We start from the raw sequence: 19077 nt of genomic DNA, 5'->3' as shown, positions 1-19077 counted from the left end.
TTTCCTCCCACATTCCAAAGACATACTGATAGGGAGTTTAGATTGTGAGCCCCATTGGGGACAGCGATGATAATGTGTGCAAACTGTAAAGCGCTGCGGAATATGTTAGCGATATATAAAGATTATTATTATTATTATTGCCCTTTCCACCACCTCTATCATTGCTTTCTTCCTCATCACTCCCATCATTGCCCTCTCTACCACCTCCATCATTGTTCTTCTCCTCCACCCCATCATTGTCCTCTCCACCCCCTCCATCATTGCCTTCTCCCCCACCACCCCATCATTGTTCTCTCCACCACCTCCATAATTGCCTTCTCCCCCATCATTGTCCTTTCCACCACCTCCATCATTGCCTTCTCCCCCATCGCTCCCATCATTGCCCTTTCCACCACCTCCATCATTGCCTCCTTCCCCACCACCATCACTGTCCTTTCCACCACCACCATCATTGCCCTTTTCACTGTAAGGGGTGTACAGGGACAGTGTAATACTCCACTCGCTTTCTTGATGTAGATATTGACTTGCAAGATATATAGTTATATTAGCTGTTGTTGTTATTATATGTGTCGTATAATGTATACGGTGCTAAATAGGGAAAGTGTACTACCTTAGTCGGTCCACTAGATGGGGTACATAGGAGGAGACAACCGTTTATAAGATAGAGGGTTTTCCCTTTATAGAGTGGCAGGGCCATGGAGCCCGTATAGGGCGGACAGCTCCATAACGTCCTAAGCAAGGAACCCAGCCGTCCAGGGCCCAGTGGGCCAGAAGTTCAGCGAAGCAGCAGTGGTGCCAACAGTGTTGGAATAGAAGCTACAGAAGAGGTCATAACAGTCGAGGGACACAGGTCGCTCTACAATGTGGCAGCTCACTGCATGGGCAGATGCCCTCATGTCTGGGGAGAAACGGGCAAAGGAATTCCTAAGTGTAGTGAGTCTGATCAGGGAGAACACTGCGGTACCGGATGAGACGGTACGACCCTGGCATGTACTGAAGGATGTAGGAAAGAGTGCAGGGAAAGTGGAGAATGTGGACTGTATGGAACCCTATGCTGATGTTGTATTTAATAAGGATGCGCTGCGCAAAGAAAGAAATAAAGTTCTATGTTTTAAGTTGCAACTGGACTGTGTCTTTTTTTGTGCTCAAACGATCGGAGGGGGTCTTAAACAACATAGAGAAGATCTTGAAGGTGCGGATAATGGAGAAGCAGGTACGCTGACAAAGGGACATTCTTTGTATGTGACGGGAGACCAGGGCACTCAAGTCCCGACATTCTCAGCCACGACTACGGCCCTGGCGCTCCATCATTGCCCTCTCCACCACCTACATACACACACACACACTACTCACCTCTCCGCACGTTCCCCGCAGCCACAACTTTCTGTCTGACACAGACGCACGCACGCTGCGTGTTCTGGGACCCTTAGGGAGGAACTATGGGTAAGAGCAGTCATTGTTATTTGGCATTTGGTCTGTATATGTAGTAATAGCCGTTGTTAGTATGGGCAGCTATTGGAGGATGCTGGGAGAGATCATGCATTTTGTGGCCAACTTTTGAGATGCCAGCATCCCCGGCTTGCACTAAGGCACTTGCGCTTTATGCTGTAATTGAGACATATTTATTATATTGATTGTCTACCCACCTCTTAATGTTTTATTAAGGCCCAGATTACATACCTGTTTGCTTCTCCGTCCCCTTATTTGAATCCCTTGTTATCCTTTGTGATATTATGGTAATGTGCACTTTGTGCATTTCTTCATATAATAAAATATTTATCTTTATACGGATTTTTTGAATTTACACTCTCTGTTCTTGTGTATACTATGCTGTAGTGAGTGTCCATTTGGGTATTTCCCTGGTCCTTCTATTGTCAGGCAGAGGACTTGTTTCTGAAATGCATTGAAATTGTATTCTGTTCTTATTTTTGTGTAAGGTGTCGGAATTATGTAATTTTTTTTAAAACAAATTTTGGATTTTTTTTTCACCACTTAGATAAAAGAGAACCTAGACATGTGTGATGTCTATGAACTCGTAATGACCTGGAGAATCATAATGGCAGGTCAGTTTTAGCATTTAGTGAACATGATAAAAAACAAAAACAACCAAAAACAATTGTTGAATTGTACTTATTTTGCAATTTCACTGCACTAGGAATTTTTTTTCCCGTTTTCCAGTACATTATATGGTAAAATCAACGGTGCTGTTCAAAAGTACAACTCGTCCGGCAAAAAACAAGCCATCACATGGCCATATTGACCAAAAAATAAAAATATTATGGCTCTGGGAAGAAGGGGAGCGAAAAATAGAACTAAGTAAAGCGGGGGTGAAGGGGTTAATCATGTGTGCCATTGTTCCTGGGGGCTCCTGCCTCTGCTATTGCTGCTCACACCGTACTGCGGACACTATGGCTGACGTTAGGGAGACAACGCTCCTCAGCCGCAGGTAACACTACCACACAAGCACTAGGGGCAGTATAAACGCACTAGGAAGTTTGTCCCTGCTCTTTCTCCGTACTCCGTGTGCACCGTCTTCCGTCTTCCCCCAGGTGCCGGTAATAACACAGTGTTACCAAGAAGGCTAGACGTCGACATGTCTGCAGATAAAGGAGAACTGGATCTTAGCGGAGCGAAGCAGAATACCGGCATGTGGCTGGTTAAGGTGAGAGCCTGGAGTGAAGTGATAGGATCTGGACTCACCATCAGTGTGTGGTCAGCACCTGTCAGGGCTCATACCGGGATTATTATTGATCACTCTTCTGCTCTACTGCGCATGTGCTGAGTGCGATAATGTACAGAGTATATTATAAAGACTGGTGCAACACATGACAAACAATAAAAGCTGAGCTCTCTTTTTCAGAGGAGTTATAAGGAGCAAAGCAGCTTCCTGATTGGCTGCTGGTGGCAGATGTATCACTTCCTGAGTACAACGTTTGGTAATTGTGCCCTCCTGAGCTCCTGCTCCATGAGCCATGTGCAAGGGCACAGTGATCCCACCTGTAACGCCACAGTCCTGAGCATTCAGCAAGGGCGTCCCCACCCAGTGATGTCTGTTCCCTAACTGTTAGTGCAGGTGACTATTAATGGTTAGTACTGATCACTTTGTGACCATAGGTACAATGAATACCCCTTTACACGGACCAGCAATCCCTCGAATGAGCGACTTATGATTGGTTGACTTAGTGAAGCAGTCATTTGCCATCTGACCGTATTGTCTGTGGCCAATAAGATGATAATTGATGAGCAGATGCTGCTGACAACATCCAAACTGTAAGGCGACGTTCACACGGTCAGTACTATACCTCAGTATTTATAATCCAAAATCAGGCGTGGAACAGAGGGAAAGTATAATAGAAACACGTCACCACTTCTGTATTCATCTCCCACTCCCGATTTGGCTTACAGATACTGAGGTCAAATACTGACCAAATACTGAGCGTGTGACCGTGGCCTTAGAGGCGCATTAATAAGTATTTGTCCCTGTACAGGGACATTGGGCCATGTAGACAGACTTTTGACTGAATGCAGAGTGACGTATTCTCATTGCTCCGCGCTCGTTACATGCAGAGACGTCCCCATGTAAAGGTGTCCTGGACTTGTCTTTGAGAGAACTACATACATGCACATATACATAATGTGTGTAAAATCCTTCGTACACATTCCCTTTAAGTGTCGTATTTTATTTTTCTGTCGACATAGCTGTATGGTGGCTTGTTCTTGGCTTTTGTTTTGCAGTATTAGTTGTATTTTTGAATGACTCCGTTCATTTTACCATGTAATGTACTAAATAAATAAAAAATAAAAAAAATTAAATTGCGATGAAATCATGAAAAAATGCAATTTTGCAATTCTGTCAATAAGAAAACTTGTATAGATTTTTTTTTCTTAAGTGGTTTAGACATTTCAGAAGATTGTTTACAAAATTGTAATTTGTCTGTAGTTTTTTGGCATTGAGAAAGCTGTTGAAGTGCTCGTTTTTTGCATCCTGAGCGGACTGTTTCATTGATCCCAATTAGTGGTATATGTGACGTTTTCATCACTTACAGCCCATTTTATCATTTTTAGTCCTTATCATTTGATCGCTTTATATTATAATACTGGAATATTGCAGTATAAAGTGAAAATTAAGTTCTCCTATGAAGTTTAGCCCAAGGCACGTTAACCCCTTGCACACTGCGATCAAACACGATCGCGGTGTATCGGGGGTTAAAGGGAAGCATTGGCAGGGAGGGGGCTCCCTCTGTGCTTCCCTGAGCCCCCCCACAGCAGTGCAATGTGCAGCGCTGCTGCTGGGGGGCTCTTTCCCTGCAGGTCCCCGAATTCAAGATGGCGACGGGGACCTTCGGGGGCCTACAGGGAGCCTGCTTCCTCATGCCTGCAAAGCGCCGGCATGAGGAAGCCTCCAGCACTGCCTGTGACAGATCGCTGATCTGTCACAGGACAGTGATGTCCCCCCTGGGACAACCTAATAAAGTTAAAAGAAAAAAAAAAAAAAGTTTAAAAATTTTAAAAAAATCGCTAAATAAATTAAAAAAAAATATTCCCTAATAAAATTATTTTTTGGAAATAAAAAAACAAACAATAAAAGTACACATATTTGGTATCGCCGCTTCCGTAACGACCTGCCCTATAAAACAGTCCCATTAGTGAACCCCTTAAATAATAAAAAACGAAGCAAAAAATGATTTATCATACCGCTGAACAAAAAGTGCAATAAAGCGCGATCAAAAAGACGCATATAAATATCCATGGTACCGCTGAAAACATCATCTTGTCCCACAAAAAACGAGCCACCATACAGCATCATCAGAGAAAAAATAAAAAAGTTATAACTCGCAGAATAAAGCGATGCAAAAATAATTATTTTTTATATAAAATTGTTTTCATTGCATAAAACCGACAAAACATAAAAAAACGACCTAAATGAGGTATCGCTGTAACTGTACTGACCCGAAGAGTAAAACCGCTTTATCAGTTTTACCGCACGCGGAACGGTGTAAACGCACCCCCCCAAAAGAAATTCATGAAACGCTGGTTTTTGTTCATTCTGCGTCCCAAAAAACGAAATAAAAAGCGATCAAAAAATGTCACGTGCCCGAACATGATACCAATAAAAACGTCAACTCGTCCCGCAAAAAATAAGACCTCACATGATTCAGTGGGTCAAAATATGGAAAAATTATAGCTCTCAATATGTGGTGATGCAAAAACTATTTTTACAATAAAAAGCGTCTTTTAGCGTGTGACAGCTGCCAAATATAAAAACCGCTATAAATAGTAAATCAAACCCCCCATTATCACCCCCTTAGTTAGGGAAAAATAATAAAATTAAAAGAAAATGTATTTATTTCCATTTTCCCATTAGGGTTAAGGCTAGTGTTGGCTGGGATTAGGGTTAGGGGTGTGTTGGGGTTAGGGTTAGAGTTATAATTGGGGGGTTTCCACTGTTTGGGCACATCAGGTGCTCTCCAAACGCAACATGGCGTCTGATCTCAATTCCAGCCAATTCTGCGTTGAAAAAGTCAAATGTTGGTCCTTCCAAGCTCTGCCATGCGCCCAAACAGTGTTTTACTCCCACATATGGGGTATCAGCCTACTCAGGACAAATTGCAAAACAACTTTTGGGGTCCAATTTCTCCTGTTACCCTTAGGAAAATAAAAAATTGGGGGCAAAAATATCATTTTTGTGGGAAAAAAATATGATTTTTTTTATTTTCACGCCCGGGCGTTATAAACGTCTGTGAAGCCCTTGGGGGTTCAAAGTGCTCACCACACATCTAGATAAGTTCCTTAGGGGGTCTAGTTTCCAAAATGGGGTCACTTGCTTTCCAAACGCGACATGCACCGAAACAGTGGTTCCCCCCACATAACAGGTATCAGCGTACTCAGGACAAATTGCACAATAACTTTTCCAGTCCAATTTCTCCTGTTACCCTTGGTAAAATAAAAAAAAATTGAACCTGAATTATTTTTTTTGTGAAAAAAAGTTAAATGTTCATTTTTTTTTAAATATTCAAAAAATTCCTGTGAAGCACCTGAAGGGTTAATAAACTTCTTGAATGTGGTTTTGAGCACCTTAAGGGGTGCAGTTTTTAGAATGGTGTCACTTTTGGGTATTTTCTATCATATAGACCCCTCAAAGTGGCTTCAAATGTGATGTGGTCCCTAAAAATAAAATGGTGTTGTAAAAATGAGAAATCGCTGGTCAACTTTTAACCCTTATAACTTACTAACAAAAAAATTTTGGTTCCAAAATTGTGCTGATGTAAAGTAAACATGTGGGAAATGTTACTTATCAAGTTTTTTGTGTGCCATATCTCTGTGATTTAAGGGCATAAAAAAGTTGGAAAATTGCGAAATTTTAAAAATTTTCGCCAAATTTCCGTTTTTTTTCACAAATAAACGTAAGTTATATGAATGAAATTTTGCCACTAACATGAAGTACAATATGTCTCGAGAAAACAATGTCAGAATCACCGGGATCCATAGAAGTGTTCCAGAGTTATGACCTCATAAAGGGACAGTGGTCAGAATTGTAAAAATTGGCCCAGTCATGAATGTGTAAACCACCCTTGGGGGTGAAGGGGTTAATGATTATATCTTATCCATCATTCATGTCACCGATGCAGCAGTTATTGGTCTTAGAGACCATGTGCCATTGGTGGCCATGCCACCCAGAGGCCTCTGACTTGCTACAGTGATAATATGAATAATCTATGAACATAATTTGTGAAAGATGGGCTGGGGACCACTGATCCAGCAGGGAGAAATCAACCGGGAAAATAATGGCTATTTCTTAATTTTATAACCTTCCCCATCCTTGGCTAAGTTTTTTGAAACTCAGGAAAGCCTCTTTAAGCTGGCCATATGCTGTAAATACCTGTCGGCCGAATCGTGCACACTTGGTTTAGCTGAGCGTGCGTGTATTCTAAATAGGGCGAGAGGAGTGAGCTGCTGCCAGTCACCTCTGACGGTGACCTATTTTACTTGAGAGCAAAAGTGTCACACGTTGAAGTTCGATTGCCTGATTCTTCTTTGTCGGGGCATAACCCCCTCCATGCACACTGGCTGGCTGCTCCATCGGAGACAATGAACTGTCCTCGGAGATCAAACTCTTTGAATGTGTTAGGAATAACTTGGATTGGGAGAAGCTGAAAATACTCCAAATTCTGTGGACTCATGAATTGGAATGGTTCCCAAAGTCCAGTCCTCACAGCCCCCCACAGGTCATGTTTTCAGGATTTCTCTAGCATTGCCCAGGTAGCAGAAGCATCATCAAGGTATCAGGAATTCTCTCTCCTGTGCAATTCTATGGAAATCCTGAAAACATCACTTGTGGAGGGAGAGGGTCAAAATCTGTATAAAAAGAAAAGCATGTTTCTGTCCTCAACCCCCACATATGAAAAGTGTATTTTTATTAGTCTAATATGTCCAGTAGCTATCCTGAGTTTTAGGCCACGTTCACACTTTGAGTATTTGGTCAGTCTTTTACCACAGTATCTGTAAGCCCATTCCAAGGAGTGAGTGATAATTACAGAAGTGGTGATGTGTTTCTCATACTTTTCCTCTGCTTGTTCCACCCCTGGTTTTGGCCGATTTGGCTTACCTACTACAGACCAGTTGTTGGCCTCCTGACCAAACTCCACCGGACTCATACGCCTGTGAGGCTGTTGCATTTCAGTCAAGAGACCTGCAGCCGATCCATAAATTAAGGTCTGTACACGAATCAAGATACCTGGAAGTGCACAACCAGCTTAGGCCGGAGACACACTAGTGTTTTTAAAAAAAAGGAAAAATTTGTCAAAAATATATTCCATATAATACACCTACTGATTTTGGCTTGCACTATTGATCAAACACTGAACGTGTGACCATGGCCTTAAAGAGAACCTATCATGTTGCAAAATGGTATGTGATCTTCAGGCAGTATGTTATAGAGCAGGAGGAGCTGATCAGATTTATATTATTTCTTTTTTTGGTGGGGGGAATGTCGGTAAACCTTGCATTTTATTCATTGAAATCCCTGATGTTTGGGCGCGTATGAGTCCAGTGGGCGGTCCTAGTCAGTGATCAACAGTCCTCCCTGTCTGACTGTGCTTTCAGAGATAGCTGTCAGTCACTGAGTAAGACCGCCCACTGGACTCCTATACATGCAATCACCAGGGATGTCAATAAATATTTAGTTATACTGAATATTTTCCATCTAATTCTGCTCAGCTTCTCATCTGTCATCCACAGATTGGACTACTTGTACAATATGGCTGGTTCACTTTAAGCTCTGTAAATTGACATCCAGTCTTAGGAAGCTGTTTCTCTTCACCAGCATTCTGCCAGTATTGTTGGTCCTGGAACTGCCTTTTTCTCACTTTCCTCCACGTTGATCTTGTCCAATGGATTGCCCCAGATGAAAGCCCATTTTACTGTTGGGTCTGTATGAAGTCTGACAGACAGAAAAGAGGCAGATGAACACCCCCACTCTCAGTAATATGTCTTGTGGTCTCTGCTGCTTGCGGACCACCGTCACCTGACAATGGACGGTGGTCCGCAAGCTACAAAAGAAGGCGACACTTGGTTGCCGGTACTTTGGTGCGGTTTTTGGGGGTAAGACCTTAATGTGCTGAAAATGGCATTATCGAATAAATGAGATTAAGCTGACACTAAGTACAGTGACCATTTACTACATTGTCCACGGCAAATTTACTTTAGAGAGCAATGAATGGTTTCAAGAATAGTCTTCTATTTCAGAAAGATTTTTAGGAAACAAAAAATAATATATTTGGCTGCATTTGGTTGACCGACAGATGCTGTCATGTACGGTCGATGGTACAGAACAGTGAAATTCCTCTTGGCACATTGCTGTCAGAAACTGAGCAGATAAACAGTCACACACTTTGATGTCTTCTCATTTCTCCTGCAAATGTTTCTTTTGATATTCAAATATAATAGCTATCAGCCGAACAAGGCCGATCCGCGCTGACGAAATCCAGTGTTTTTAGCCTGTTTGCATTTTCAAAGAGCAGACACTTTGGGGTATTGGCATTGCTAATCGGCGCCATCGGATTGGTATACAGCGACAGAGATGTGTTCTTTGCAGAAGTGCTGCCATTTAATGGATGCTTGTTCTTTTTGCAGCTTCCAAAGTACTTGGCTCAGCAGTGGGCGAAAGCCTCAGGAAGGGGCGAAGTTGGAAAGCTGCGAATCGTCAAGTAAGCCAATATTTTTCTGGTTGATGGTCTCTGGTGACATCCAACGTTGAGCCTAAATCACCGATCAGTATTGATGTAGGGTTTTGTTATCCTTGCCACACATTGACGATAAATCTGCTTAGTTATTGTAGTCATGAACTTGGCTGTTATTGTCAGTGAGCTTAAGAATCAGTTTTCCTATTCTGCAATCTAAAGGGAGTCCTTAACCCCCCAAATGCATTTTAAATGGATTATTCCATGTTGTAGGGGACTTGGCCCCTATAAAAACCATTCTAGCACTGTACCTGTGACTGGTACAATGCCTGTAAAAAAAACAACTTTTAATATGTATGGAAATTAGGTGCCCACGGTGCACCCATGGTGTGGCCAAGAGTTTTGATGCATAGTCATTATAGGGGCTACCGTAAGTCCCCTACTGCACTGGACTCCACGTTGGTGTTATGTAGAAAAAAATAATTTCAGAACTGTTTCCACCGTTTAATGTCACCTATAATTAGTACACATGAACTGAAAAATAAGCTGAAATGTTTGCGGTGTAAATAAAGAACTAAAATAATGTGTTTGCCTAAATGTGCACACCCTTAGCCTACTACTGTCATGGTTTGAACAGGGTTCTTGCCCTGCACTCACAGGGTTAAGTGTTCGTGGCCTCTTTCTGGATCTGGGAGGGGTATTTATACTCACTCTTTACCAGGGCTCTCTGTCAGCTATACTGTTGTTCTAGTGTGTCTGACCCCTGGTGTGCGTGTATGCTGCGTTGCTTGTTTGCTTCCCATGTATGACCCGGCCTGTTCCCTCACTCTGTACTCTGTCTCTCGCTTTGGTACTACTGTCTTCTCCGGTTCTGACCTCCTGGCTTGGCTATCGTTACTCCGTTACAGTTTGTCCCTATTGTACCGTCTATTGCCCGTTCTGGTTTTCTGACCTATTGCTACGTCCTGACTATCCTTTCTGTCTAAACCCCGTGGTACTGTATTGCTATCTGGTGCTTTGACCCTGGCTTCGTCTGGTTTCTGTCTCTGTCTATGCCCCTTGGTAACATTGCCCCGTAGTTACCTTTCTAGGAGTTTCCCTGCAGCTCCTAGATCTGTGGAGCTTAGGCCACGCCCCCAGCAGTCATGTGCTTTAGGTCCTGATACTCTGAAGCACGCTTCGTCACCGTTGCTGCCCTGCTCCACAGGCATCTGTGAGTACTGTCTTTGTACTCAGGACACCCGCACTGGCACAGTGAGCAAGTGCAGTGCGGTGTTCCTGACATTATAGCTGACCATTTCAGTTTTTTTTTCCCCCTCTGAGGAAAAAAAAAAAAAAAAAGTGTGTTATCCTCATGGATCCCATACAAGCTTTGGCTGATCAGGTCAAGCACCTGACCCAAATGTTCCACAAACTTAATGTGGAACAGCGCACGATGGCCCAGACCCAGCAACAGTTGGTGGATACGGTACAGGGGGCTGCCGCTACAGGGGATTCTTGTGCTGGGGATAGAGATGTGTCATTGGCATTCCCAGAATCTCCGGTCAAATTGCCAGACCTTTTCTCAGGGGATAAAAAGGAGTTCAGGTCGTTCAGAGAAGGATGCAAGCTTTTTTTTTTTCTCTGAGACCCCGCTCTTCCGGGGATGAGTTCCAGAGGGTGGGGGTCATCATTTCCCTACTTCGGGGGGCTCCACAGGCATGGGCTTTCTCTCTCTCTTCCTCTGCTCCTAAACGCATGTCTGTGAATTTGTTCTTTGAGGCTCTGGGGCACATTTATGATGAGCCTGATAGAGTGCGTCTGGCAGAGGATATGGTGATGAATGTGACACAGGGAAGGAACTCTGCTGAATGGTTCTGCTCTGAGTTCAGATGCTGGGCAGCGGAGGTCTCCTGGGATGACGCTGCCCTCCGGGGTTTGTTCTGCAGAGGCCTGTCAGAACGTTTGAAAGATGCCCTAGCCCTTCATCCTCCACCAGATTCTTTGGAGGACGCTATGATCCAGGCTGTCTGCATGGACCGTAGGCTGCGGGCAAGAGGGGTCATGCTGCAGGAGACCCCTTTATTCTCCAATCTGAGAGACTCTGCATCTAGTCCTGAGCCCATGGAGGTTGGTGCCACATCATTGGAGGAAAAAGAGAGGCGACACCGAAGAAACAACCAATTGTGCTTTTACTGTGGATCCGCTGGACATTGGAGAAGGAACTGTCCTTCTTGCCCTTCTTCAGTGAAGCCGTCAGGAAAACGACTGAGTCTGGGTAACAATTGAGGAGGTTGCCCAGACTCCCAGGTACCCTTTTACTCGCTTACTAAAATTCTGCTTCCGGTGGAACTGGAACTTACAGGCGGTCCGGTTGGGACTACCGCCTTTGTTGACTGTGGTTCTTCTATTAATCTGATCGATGCCAAAGTGGTGACTTTTCATAAGATAGGAACAGTCGGGTTAAAAGATCCTGTTAAAATCGTGGCAATTGATTCTTCTCCTATCACCCAGGAGTGAATTTGTTTCATGACTGATACCTTTTCTCTGAAAGTGGGTTCCACTCACGTGGAAAAATTAAGATGTTTTGTCATAAATAATCTGCCGGCTGGACTGATACTGGGTATGCCTTGGCTTCAACGTCACAATTCTACTATTGACTGGGTCACAGGGGAGATCATTCAGTGGGGTTGTATGGCTAACGGTCTATGTTGTAACTTGACAACTCTTGTCACCCCAGTAAAATCTGTGTCAGTGTCGTCTGTCGATCTGGAAGGTATTCCGGAGTGCCTGAAAGATTTTGAAGACGTATTTTCTGAAAGTGAGGCTGAGGCGCTACCACCACATAGACCCTTTGATTGTGCCATTAATCTAGTCCCTGGAGCCAAGTTACCCAAGGCTCGCCTGTTCAATTTGTCCGGGCCCGAACGTCTAGCCATGAAGGAGTACATTACTGAGAGTCTCCGCAAAGGGCATATTAGGCCTTCTGTTTCACCTGTGGCAGCGGGCTTCTTTTTTGTTAAGAAAAAAGATGGTGGTTTGCGGCCGTGTCTCGACTTTCGGGAATTAAACAAAATTACTGTGAAAAATACATACCCTCTCCCCCTAATTCCTGATCTATGTAACCAACTCACCGGGGCCAAGTGGTTCTCTAAACTGGATTTACGTGGGGCATATAACCTTATAAGAGTCCGTGAAGGGGACGAATGGAAAACAGCATTCCTGACGACTGAAGGGCTGTTCGAAAACTTGGTTATGCCCTTTGGTCTCACCAACGCTCCTGCTGTTTTTCAGAATTTTATTAATATAATTTTCTCTGATTTAATCGGTCGTTTTGTGGTTATCTATTTGGATGACATTCTGGTGTACTCGGTGGACAGTCAATCTCACTTGCACCATTTGCGGATGGTTCTCATGAGACTGAGGGAGAATCATTTGTATGCCAAGCTGGAAAAATGCTCATTTTTCATGCAAGGAGTATCCTTTCTGGGGTTGATTGTGTCAGGGGAGGGGTTCCGCATGGATCCTAAGAAAGTCCAGGCTGTTACGGAGTGGGTGCAACCTCATGACTTGAAAGGGTTGCAACGATTTTTGGGTTTTGCCAACTTTTATAGGAAATTTATTAAGGGCTTTTCGCAGGTGGTAAAGCCTCTAACGGACCTCACTCTCAAGGGAGCTGATGTAAAAAATTGGTCTGTAGCTGCAAAAAACTCTTTCATGACATTAAAAAAGTGCTTTTCTTCAGCCCCTGTATTGGTACAACCCGACCCGTCAAGACCTTTTGTCGTGGAGTTTGACGCCTCGGAAGTGGGGGTGGGGGCAGTTTTGTCTCAGGGCCCTCCTACCCTTACTAACCTGAGGCCTTGCGCCTTCTTCTCTAAAAAATTTTCCTCTGCCGAGAGAAATTACGATGTCGGCAATAGAGAGTTGTTGGCGGTAAAGTTGGCTTTTGAAGAATGGAGGCATTTCCTGGAGGGGTCTGTTCATCCCATTACAGTCATCACTGATCACAAAAATTTGGCCTATATCGAGTCTGCCAAGAGATTGACCCCCAGACAGGCTCGGTGGGCGCTTTTTTTTTTCTCGTTTTCAGTTTACCATCACATTCCGCCCGGGATCTAAAAACATCAAGGCTGATGCCTTATCCCGAAGCTTTGATTCGGTGTCCCCTCCAGAACCTCCCTCCTCCATTCTTCAGCCAGGAGTAGTGGTGGCCGAAATCTCATCTGAGTTACAGAGAGGGATTTTGGAGGCCCAGGCTCGGGCTCCTGGTGGTAAACCCCCGGGTAAATTGTTTGTACCGGAACGTTTCCGTCTCGGACTTATGCAGGAATTTCATGATTCTGTGTTGAGTGCTCATCCTGGGATTGCAGCTACCCGGGGGGCAATTGCAAGGGATTTCTGGTGGCCCTCTATGGTAACAGATATTAAAAAGTTTGTGACTGCATGTGGGGTGTGCGCTCGTTCTAAAAGTTCTCAGGTCCGGCCGGCCGGGGAATTGGTGCCTTTGCCAATTCCGGATAGACCATGGACACATTTGTCCATGGATTTTATCACAAATCTTCCTCCTTCCAGGGGCAACTCGGTGATATGGGTGGTGGTGGATAGGTTTTCAAAACAAGCTCACTTTGTACCTCTCCCCGCGTTACCATCTGCCGAAACCCTGGCCCGCTTATTTATGCAGCATATAATTAGGTTACATGGAGTGCCTATGAATGTGGTGTCAGACAGAGGGGTACAGTTTGTAGCCAGGTTCTGGAGGGCTTTTTGCAAAAAGCTGGGGATTTCGTTGTCCTTCTCCTCTGCCTACCACCCAGAGTCTAATGGACAGACGGAGCGCACGAACCAATCGTTGGAGCAGATTCTGAGATGCTTGGCCTCTTCCAGGCAGGAGGACTGGTGTGAGGTATTGCCCATGGCAGAGTTTGCATTCAACGGTCGTGTGAGTCAGTCTACTGGGAAGTCTCCTTTTCAGGTCAACTATGGCTTTAACCCACATTTTGGAGAGTTTTCTTGTATGGATTCAGGTTGTCCTGGTGCTGAGGATGTGACACAACGTCTTAGAATTCTTTGGAGGGAGGTTCAGAGGAATATTTCCAAGGCCCAGGAAAACTATAAGCGGTTTGCTGACAGGAGGAGGGGGCCAGGTCCAGCATTTGCAGTAGGGGAGAAGGTGTGGCTATCCACCCGCAATATCAAGCTTAAGATACCTTCTATAAAGCTGGGCCCCAAGTTTATTGGCCCATACAAAGTTGTGGAGGTTGTTAACCCAGTAGCCTACCGACTGCAGCTGCCCACCTCCTTTAAAATTTCTAATGTCTTCCACAGGTCCCTGTTAAAGCCTGTGGGGACAGTGAGAGAGGATCCCTCATCAAATGCTCCGCCAGTGCTGGTAGAGGGGCAGCTGGAGTATGACGTAGGGCGCATTGTTGACTCCCGGTGGGTGCGCCGGAGACTCCAGTATCTGATACACTGGAAGGGGTACTCTCTGGAGGATCGGTCATGGGTTCCGGCCAGTTCGGTGCATGCCGATCGTCTGGTGCGGGCTTTCCACGCCAGATACCCAGACAAGCCTGGGGGTCCAGTGGCTCCCCATTAAGAGGGGGGTACTGTCATGGTTTGAACAGGGTTCTTGCCCTGCACTCACAGGGTTAAGTGTTCGTGGCCTCTTTCTGGATCTGGGAGGGGTATTTATACTCACTCTTTACCAGGGCTCTCTGTCAGCTATACTGTTGTTCTAGTGTGTCTGACCCCTGGTGTGCGTGTATGCTGCGTTGCTTGTTTGCTTCCCGTGTATGACCCGGCCTGTTCCCTCACTCTGTACTCTGTCTCTCGCTTTGGTACTACTGTCTTCTCCGGTTCTGACCTCCTGGCTTGGCTATCGTTACTCTGTTACAGTTTGTCCCTATTGTACCGTCTATTGCCCGTTCTGGTTTTCTGACCTATTGCTACGTCCTGACTATCCTTTCTGTCTAAACCCCGTGGTACTGTATTGCTATCTGGTGCTTTGACCCTGGCTTCGTCTGGTTTCTGTCTCTGTCTATGCCCCTTGGTAACATTGCCCCATAGTTACCTTTCTAGGAGTTTCCCTGCAGCTCCTAGATCTGTGGAGCTTAGGCCACGCCCCCAGCAGTCATGTGCTTCAGGTCCTGATACTCTGAAGCACGCATCGTCACCGTTGCTGCCCTGCTCCACAGGCATCTGTGAGTACTGTCTTTGTACTCAGGACACCCGCACTGGCACAGTGAGCAAGTGCAGTGCGGTGTTCCTGACAACTACTTTATTGAAATACCTTTTGAATTTATGAAAGATTCCTACCCAAGAAGGCTGAATGCTGTTAGCATGGCACATCTAGAATTGGCAATCTTTGTCCAATCTTCCTTGTCAGATTGTGAGGGCATTTATGTGTACAGCACCTTCTTCAGGTCAACCCACAGTTTTTCAATTGGATTCAGGCCTAGGCTCTGTTGGGCTGTTCCAAAACTTTGATCTTCTTCTGCCGAGCCATTCTTTTGGAGGAATACGGTCAATGTTGTGCTGTAAGGTGAAATTCAGCTTTTTTGCAGAGGCCTGAAGGGTTTGTTGCAAAATTGTCTGATATTTGGAATTGTTCAGAATTCCTTTCTTCTTGACTAAAGCTCCAGTTGCAGCTGACAAAAAACAGGCATAAAGCAAAATGTTGCTTCTACCATGTTTCACTGTGGGCATGGTGTTCTCTTCGTGATGCATTGTTTGCATTGCGCCAAACATATCTTTTGTAATCTTGTTCAAATAGTGTAACCTTGATTTCCCTTCTCCTGACTGATAACTTTCAATAATGATATCTCTTTGCTGTGTTGTAAGGCTGGTTTCACATTAGCGCTTTTTAAGCGCACGCACGGCCGGGGGTTGCTCCGCCCCCGAGCCGGCTCTCTGCCCGGCGTGCCCGCCCCTTGCTTGTAGCACCGCCTCCTAGCGCACAGCGGTGCCTGCGATCGGCGCACCCTATCTTTAGCATAGGGTGCGCAGGCCGTGCGCTAGTTGCGCTTTGACCTGCGCTGCGCACTTTTGACGGTGCGCTGAGCACGCCGAAATCCGAAAAGTTTGATTTTGGCGCGCACGGCGCACCGTCAAAAGTGCGCAGCGCAGGTCAAAGCGCAACTAGCGCACGGCCTGCGCACGATCTGCGCACCCTATGCTAAAGATAGGGTGCGCCGATCGCAGGCGCCGCTGTGCGCTAGGAGGCGGCGCTACAAGCAAGGGGCGGGCACGCCGGGCAGAGAGCCGGCTCGGGGGCGGAGCTACCCCCGGACGTGCGTGCGCTTAAAAAGCGCTAATGTGAAACCAGCCTAAGCTGTTTAAAACAGCCACATCCCCAATTGTAAGATGATGTTGACACTTATGTAACTGTATTATTTTGGTTTCGTTGTTTTTATTTTCCCCTCAAAATGATTTCAACTTGTTTCTCAATGGATTTGTACAGATTATGGGTGACATTAAAGGTGGAAAAAATTCTATATGACTTATCTTGGTATGATTTTTTTTAACATTAGAAAAAACTGGCATTTTAACAGGAGTGTGTAGCCTTTTTCTATCCATTGTATGTCTCATTCTGGAGATACCAGCACATTGGTGCATTACATGGCCAGCTCAATGTGTAATGCCGCCATTTTGGGCCCTTGTCACAATGTAATTTTTCCCTGTTTTGAGGTTCTTTTGTTGTTTGTTTTGGAGATATGTATGGAATGTAAATCTGCATGTTATTGCCCCTCACTGATCTCTGTATTTCCCGCTCAGTCCAGACAGATATATGACCAATGCAGCGGTGACACATTAGTCATCAGTGAGGCAAAGGATTGGTTACAGTGGACAGTAGGGTGACCGGATCTCATATGGGGGGGAAAAAATGTCAGAATCTAGTCCGTCTGGACCCCACAAAACGATTCCCCTTTCCAGATATTGAGAGAGCCAAAATTTGAGCTCGATCAAACGACGTTAACCCGTGCCGCTCGTCGCTCAAAGTTTGAAAAAATCCAAATTGAGGTATTTTAAGATTTAGGTATTTTGCATAGTCTGTTAGACTATAAAGAATGTGACAACAACATTGCAGAAATAGCCCTGACCAAATTTTCGAACCATTTGTGGTATTTGAATGCAGAGTTGGTGGGATTATCGTTTTTTGATCCCACCATTACAGACAATGAAAAGTTGTTAATGGCTAATAAATTGCTCAGTAGCACAGATGAACCATCAGAGCACGCTAACCTACATGAGTTGATAATTTTCCATAGTTATCTAATCTATTCTAGAGCTTTTGTTAAAGTAGTTTTTGAAACGTCAGAATATAATGCTCGGCATTTGCTTACAACTTGCAGGACATATTGCTTTTGTTCTTCATCTTTTGTCAGAAGGTCGTTAAAGTCGGTTACTTCCTACCTCTTTTAATTTTTCTTTCCTAACTTTTGGATTTACAACCCTAGCGTGCTCTGATGGTTCATCTGTGCTACTGAGCAATTTATTAGCCATTAACAACTTTTCATTGTCTGTAATGGTGGGATCAAAAAACGATAATCCCACCAACTCTGCATTCAAATACCACAAATGGTTCGAAAATTTGGTCAGGGCTATTTCTGCAATGTTGTTGTCACATTCTTTATAGTCTAACAGACTATGCAAAATACCTAAATCTTAAAATACCTCAATTTGGATTTTTTTCAAACTTTGAGCGACGAGCGGCACGGGTTAACGTCGTTTGATCGAGCTCAAATTTTGGCTATCTCAATATCTGGAAAGGGGAATCGTTTTGTGGGGTCCAGACGGACAAAATTCCGACATCGATTTTTTGCGGTCACCCTAGTGGACAGTCTGTGTGGACTCAGCTGGAGGTACAGATTCCACTGAGAAGTACTGTAGCAGGGAAGTGGTGGGAGATGGTTATTGTATTCTACAACATATCGGTGGTCGGACTACTGTCACAACAGTCGTGGTTTTATCATGACTGGTTCAGCCTGCTTGTCGATCTTATGTTTGCGCATATAGTCATTTATCGTGAACTAATTTTTTTAAACGAATTTTCACACAAAATTTGCTTATAGCATTTTTACAAAATCTTAGTTTTATCCTAATAAATTGCCAATGAAGTTACAAAAAGTGATTCCCTCCTGTATGATCTTTAGAATTATAAGACTTATGTAACATTTTAAAGTTTTCTTTCGTCTGTTTTGTTTCCCCCTGCAGAAACCAAGGAAAGACGGAGGTAAGCTTTGCACTTACATTATTGAGCTATACTGCAATATATAGTGTGTGTGTGTGTGTATATATATATATATATATATATATATATATATATATATATATACACACACGTGTGTGTATATATATATATATATATATATATATACACACACGTGTGTGTATATATGTATATACATATATACACACACGTGTGTGTATATATGTATATACATACATACATACCGGTGTGTGTATATAACCTGAATATATATGTGACTGAGCAAGCCCGTGTATCTTTTGCACAAGCTCTTTATGTACACTTTTTGCTCTCTGACCTTATCTTCACATGCTTGGATATATTCATTACTTAGCATTGCTCCATTTCAGCAGCATTTGGAAATCCATCTTACTTGATGTAACTTACAGTTTGCAATAGTTGCTACTCTGCACACAGGTAGAGCATTATTCAGTTAATACACTCCAATTTTTTTCTGCTGGTATTTGCTGCTATTTTCTTGCTGCTATTTTTTACTTATTTCCACTATTATATCATACATTATGCAAACCTTTTTTGTCCCTTGTGATGTTTCCAAATTTTTGTGGTGTTCTCCCACCTTCACCTTACTGGTCTGTTATTAATATAGTACAAATGTAGTTATTTACTCTATTTTTGTACTTTTGTACTCCGTTTATTCCTCTGTTTTCA

The 19077-nt window shown here is 44.0% G+C and overlaps 1 protein-coding gene across 3 annotated transcripts in view; it reads left to right on the top strand.

The window, feature by feature from the left end:
- The first annotated feature begins 2390 nt into the window (after nucleotides 1-2390).
- Nucleotides 2391-19077, top strand: part of GTF2F2 (general transcription factor IIF subunit 2) — a 292361-nt gene continuing 275674 nt past the window's right edge. Inside the window, exons 1-4 of one of the 3 annotated variants that reach the window (XM_073580282.1) lie at nucleotides 2391-2446; nucleotides 2550-2662; nucleotides 9133-9206; nucleotides 18375-18393. In XM_073580282.1, the coding sequence (XP_073436383.1) occupies nucleotides 2594-2662; nucleotides 9133-9206; nucleotides 18375-18393 (162 nt within the window). In that variant the 5' untranslated portion in view covers nucleotides 2391-2446; nucleotides 2550-2593. Of the gene's footprint in view, nucleotides 2447-2499; nucleotides 2663-2706; nucleotides 3087-9132; nucleotides 9207-18374; nucleotides 18394-19077 lie in introns of those variants that run through there. The other 2 variants (XM_073580284.1, XM_073580283.1) reach the window with 2 other exon arrangements.

The sequence above is a fragment of the Dendrobates tinctorius genome, unplaced genomic scaffold (genome assembly GCF_039654945.1).
Source record: "Dendrobates tinctorius isolate UK_male_01 unplaced genomic scaffold, ASM3965494v1 ptg000064l, whole genome shotgun sequence".
Taxonomy (NCBI): Eukaryota; Metazoa; Chordata; class Amphibia; order Anura; family Dendrobatidae; genus Dendrobates; species Dendrobates tinctorius.
This window is presented reverse-complemented; position numbering and strand designations above follow the sequence as displayed.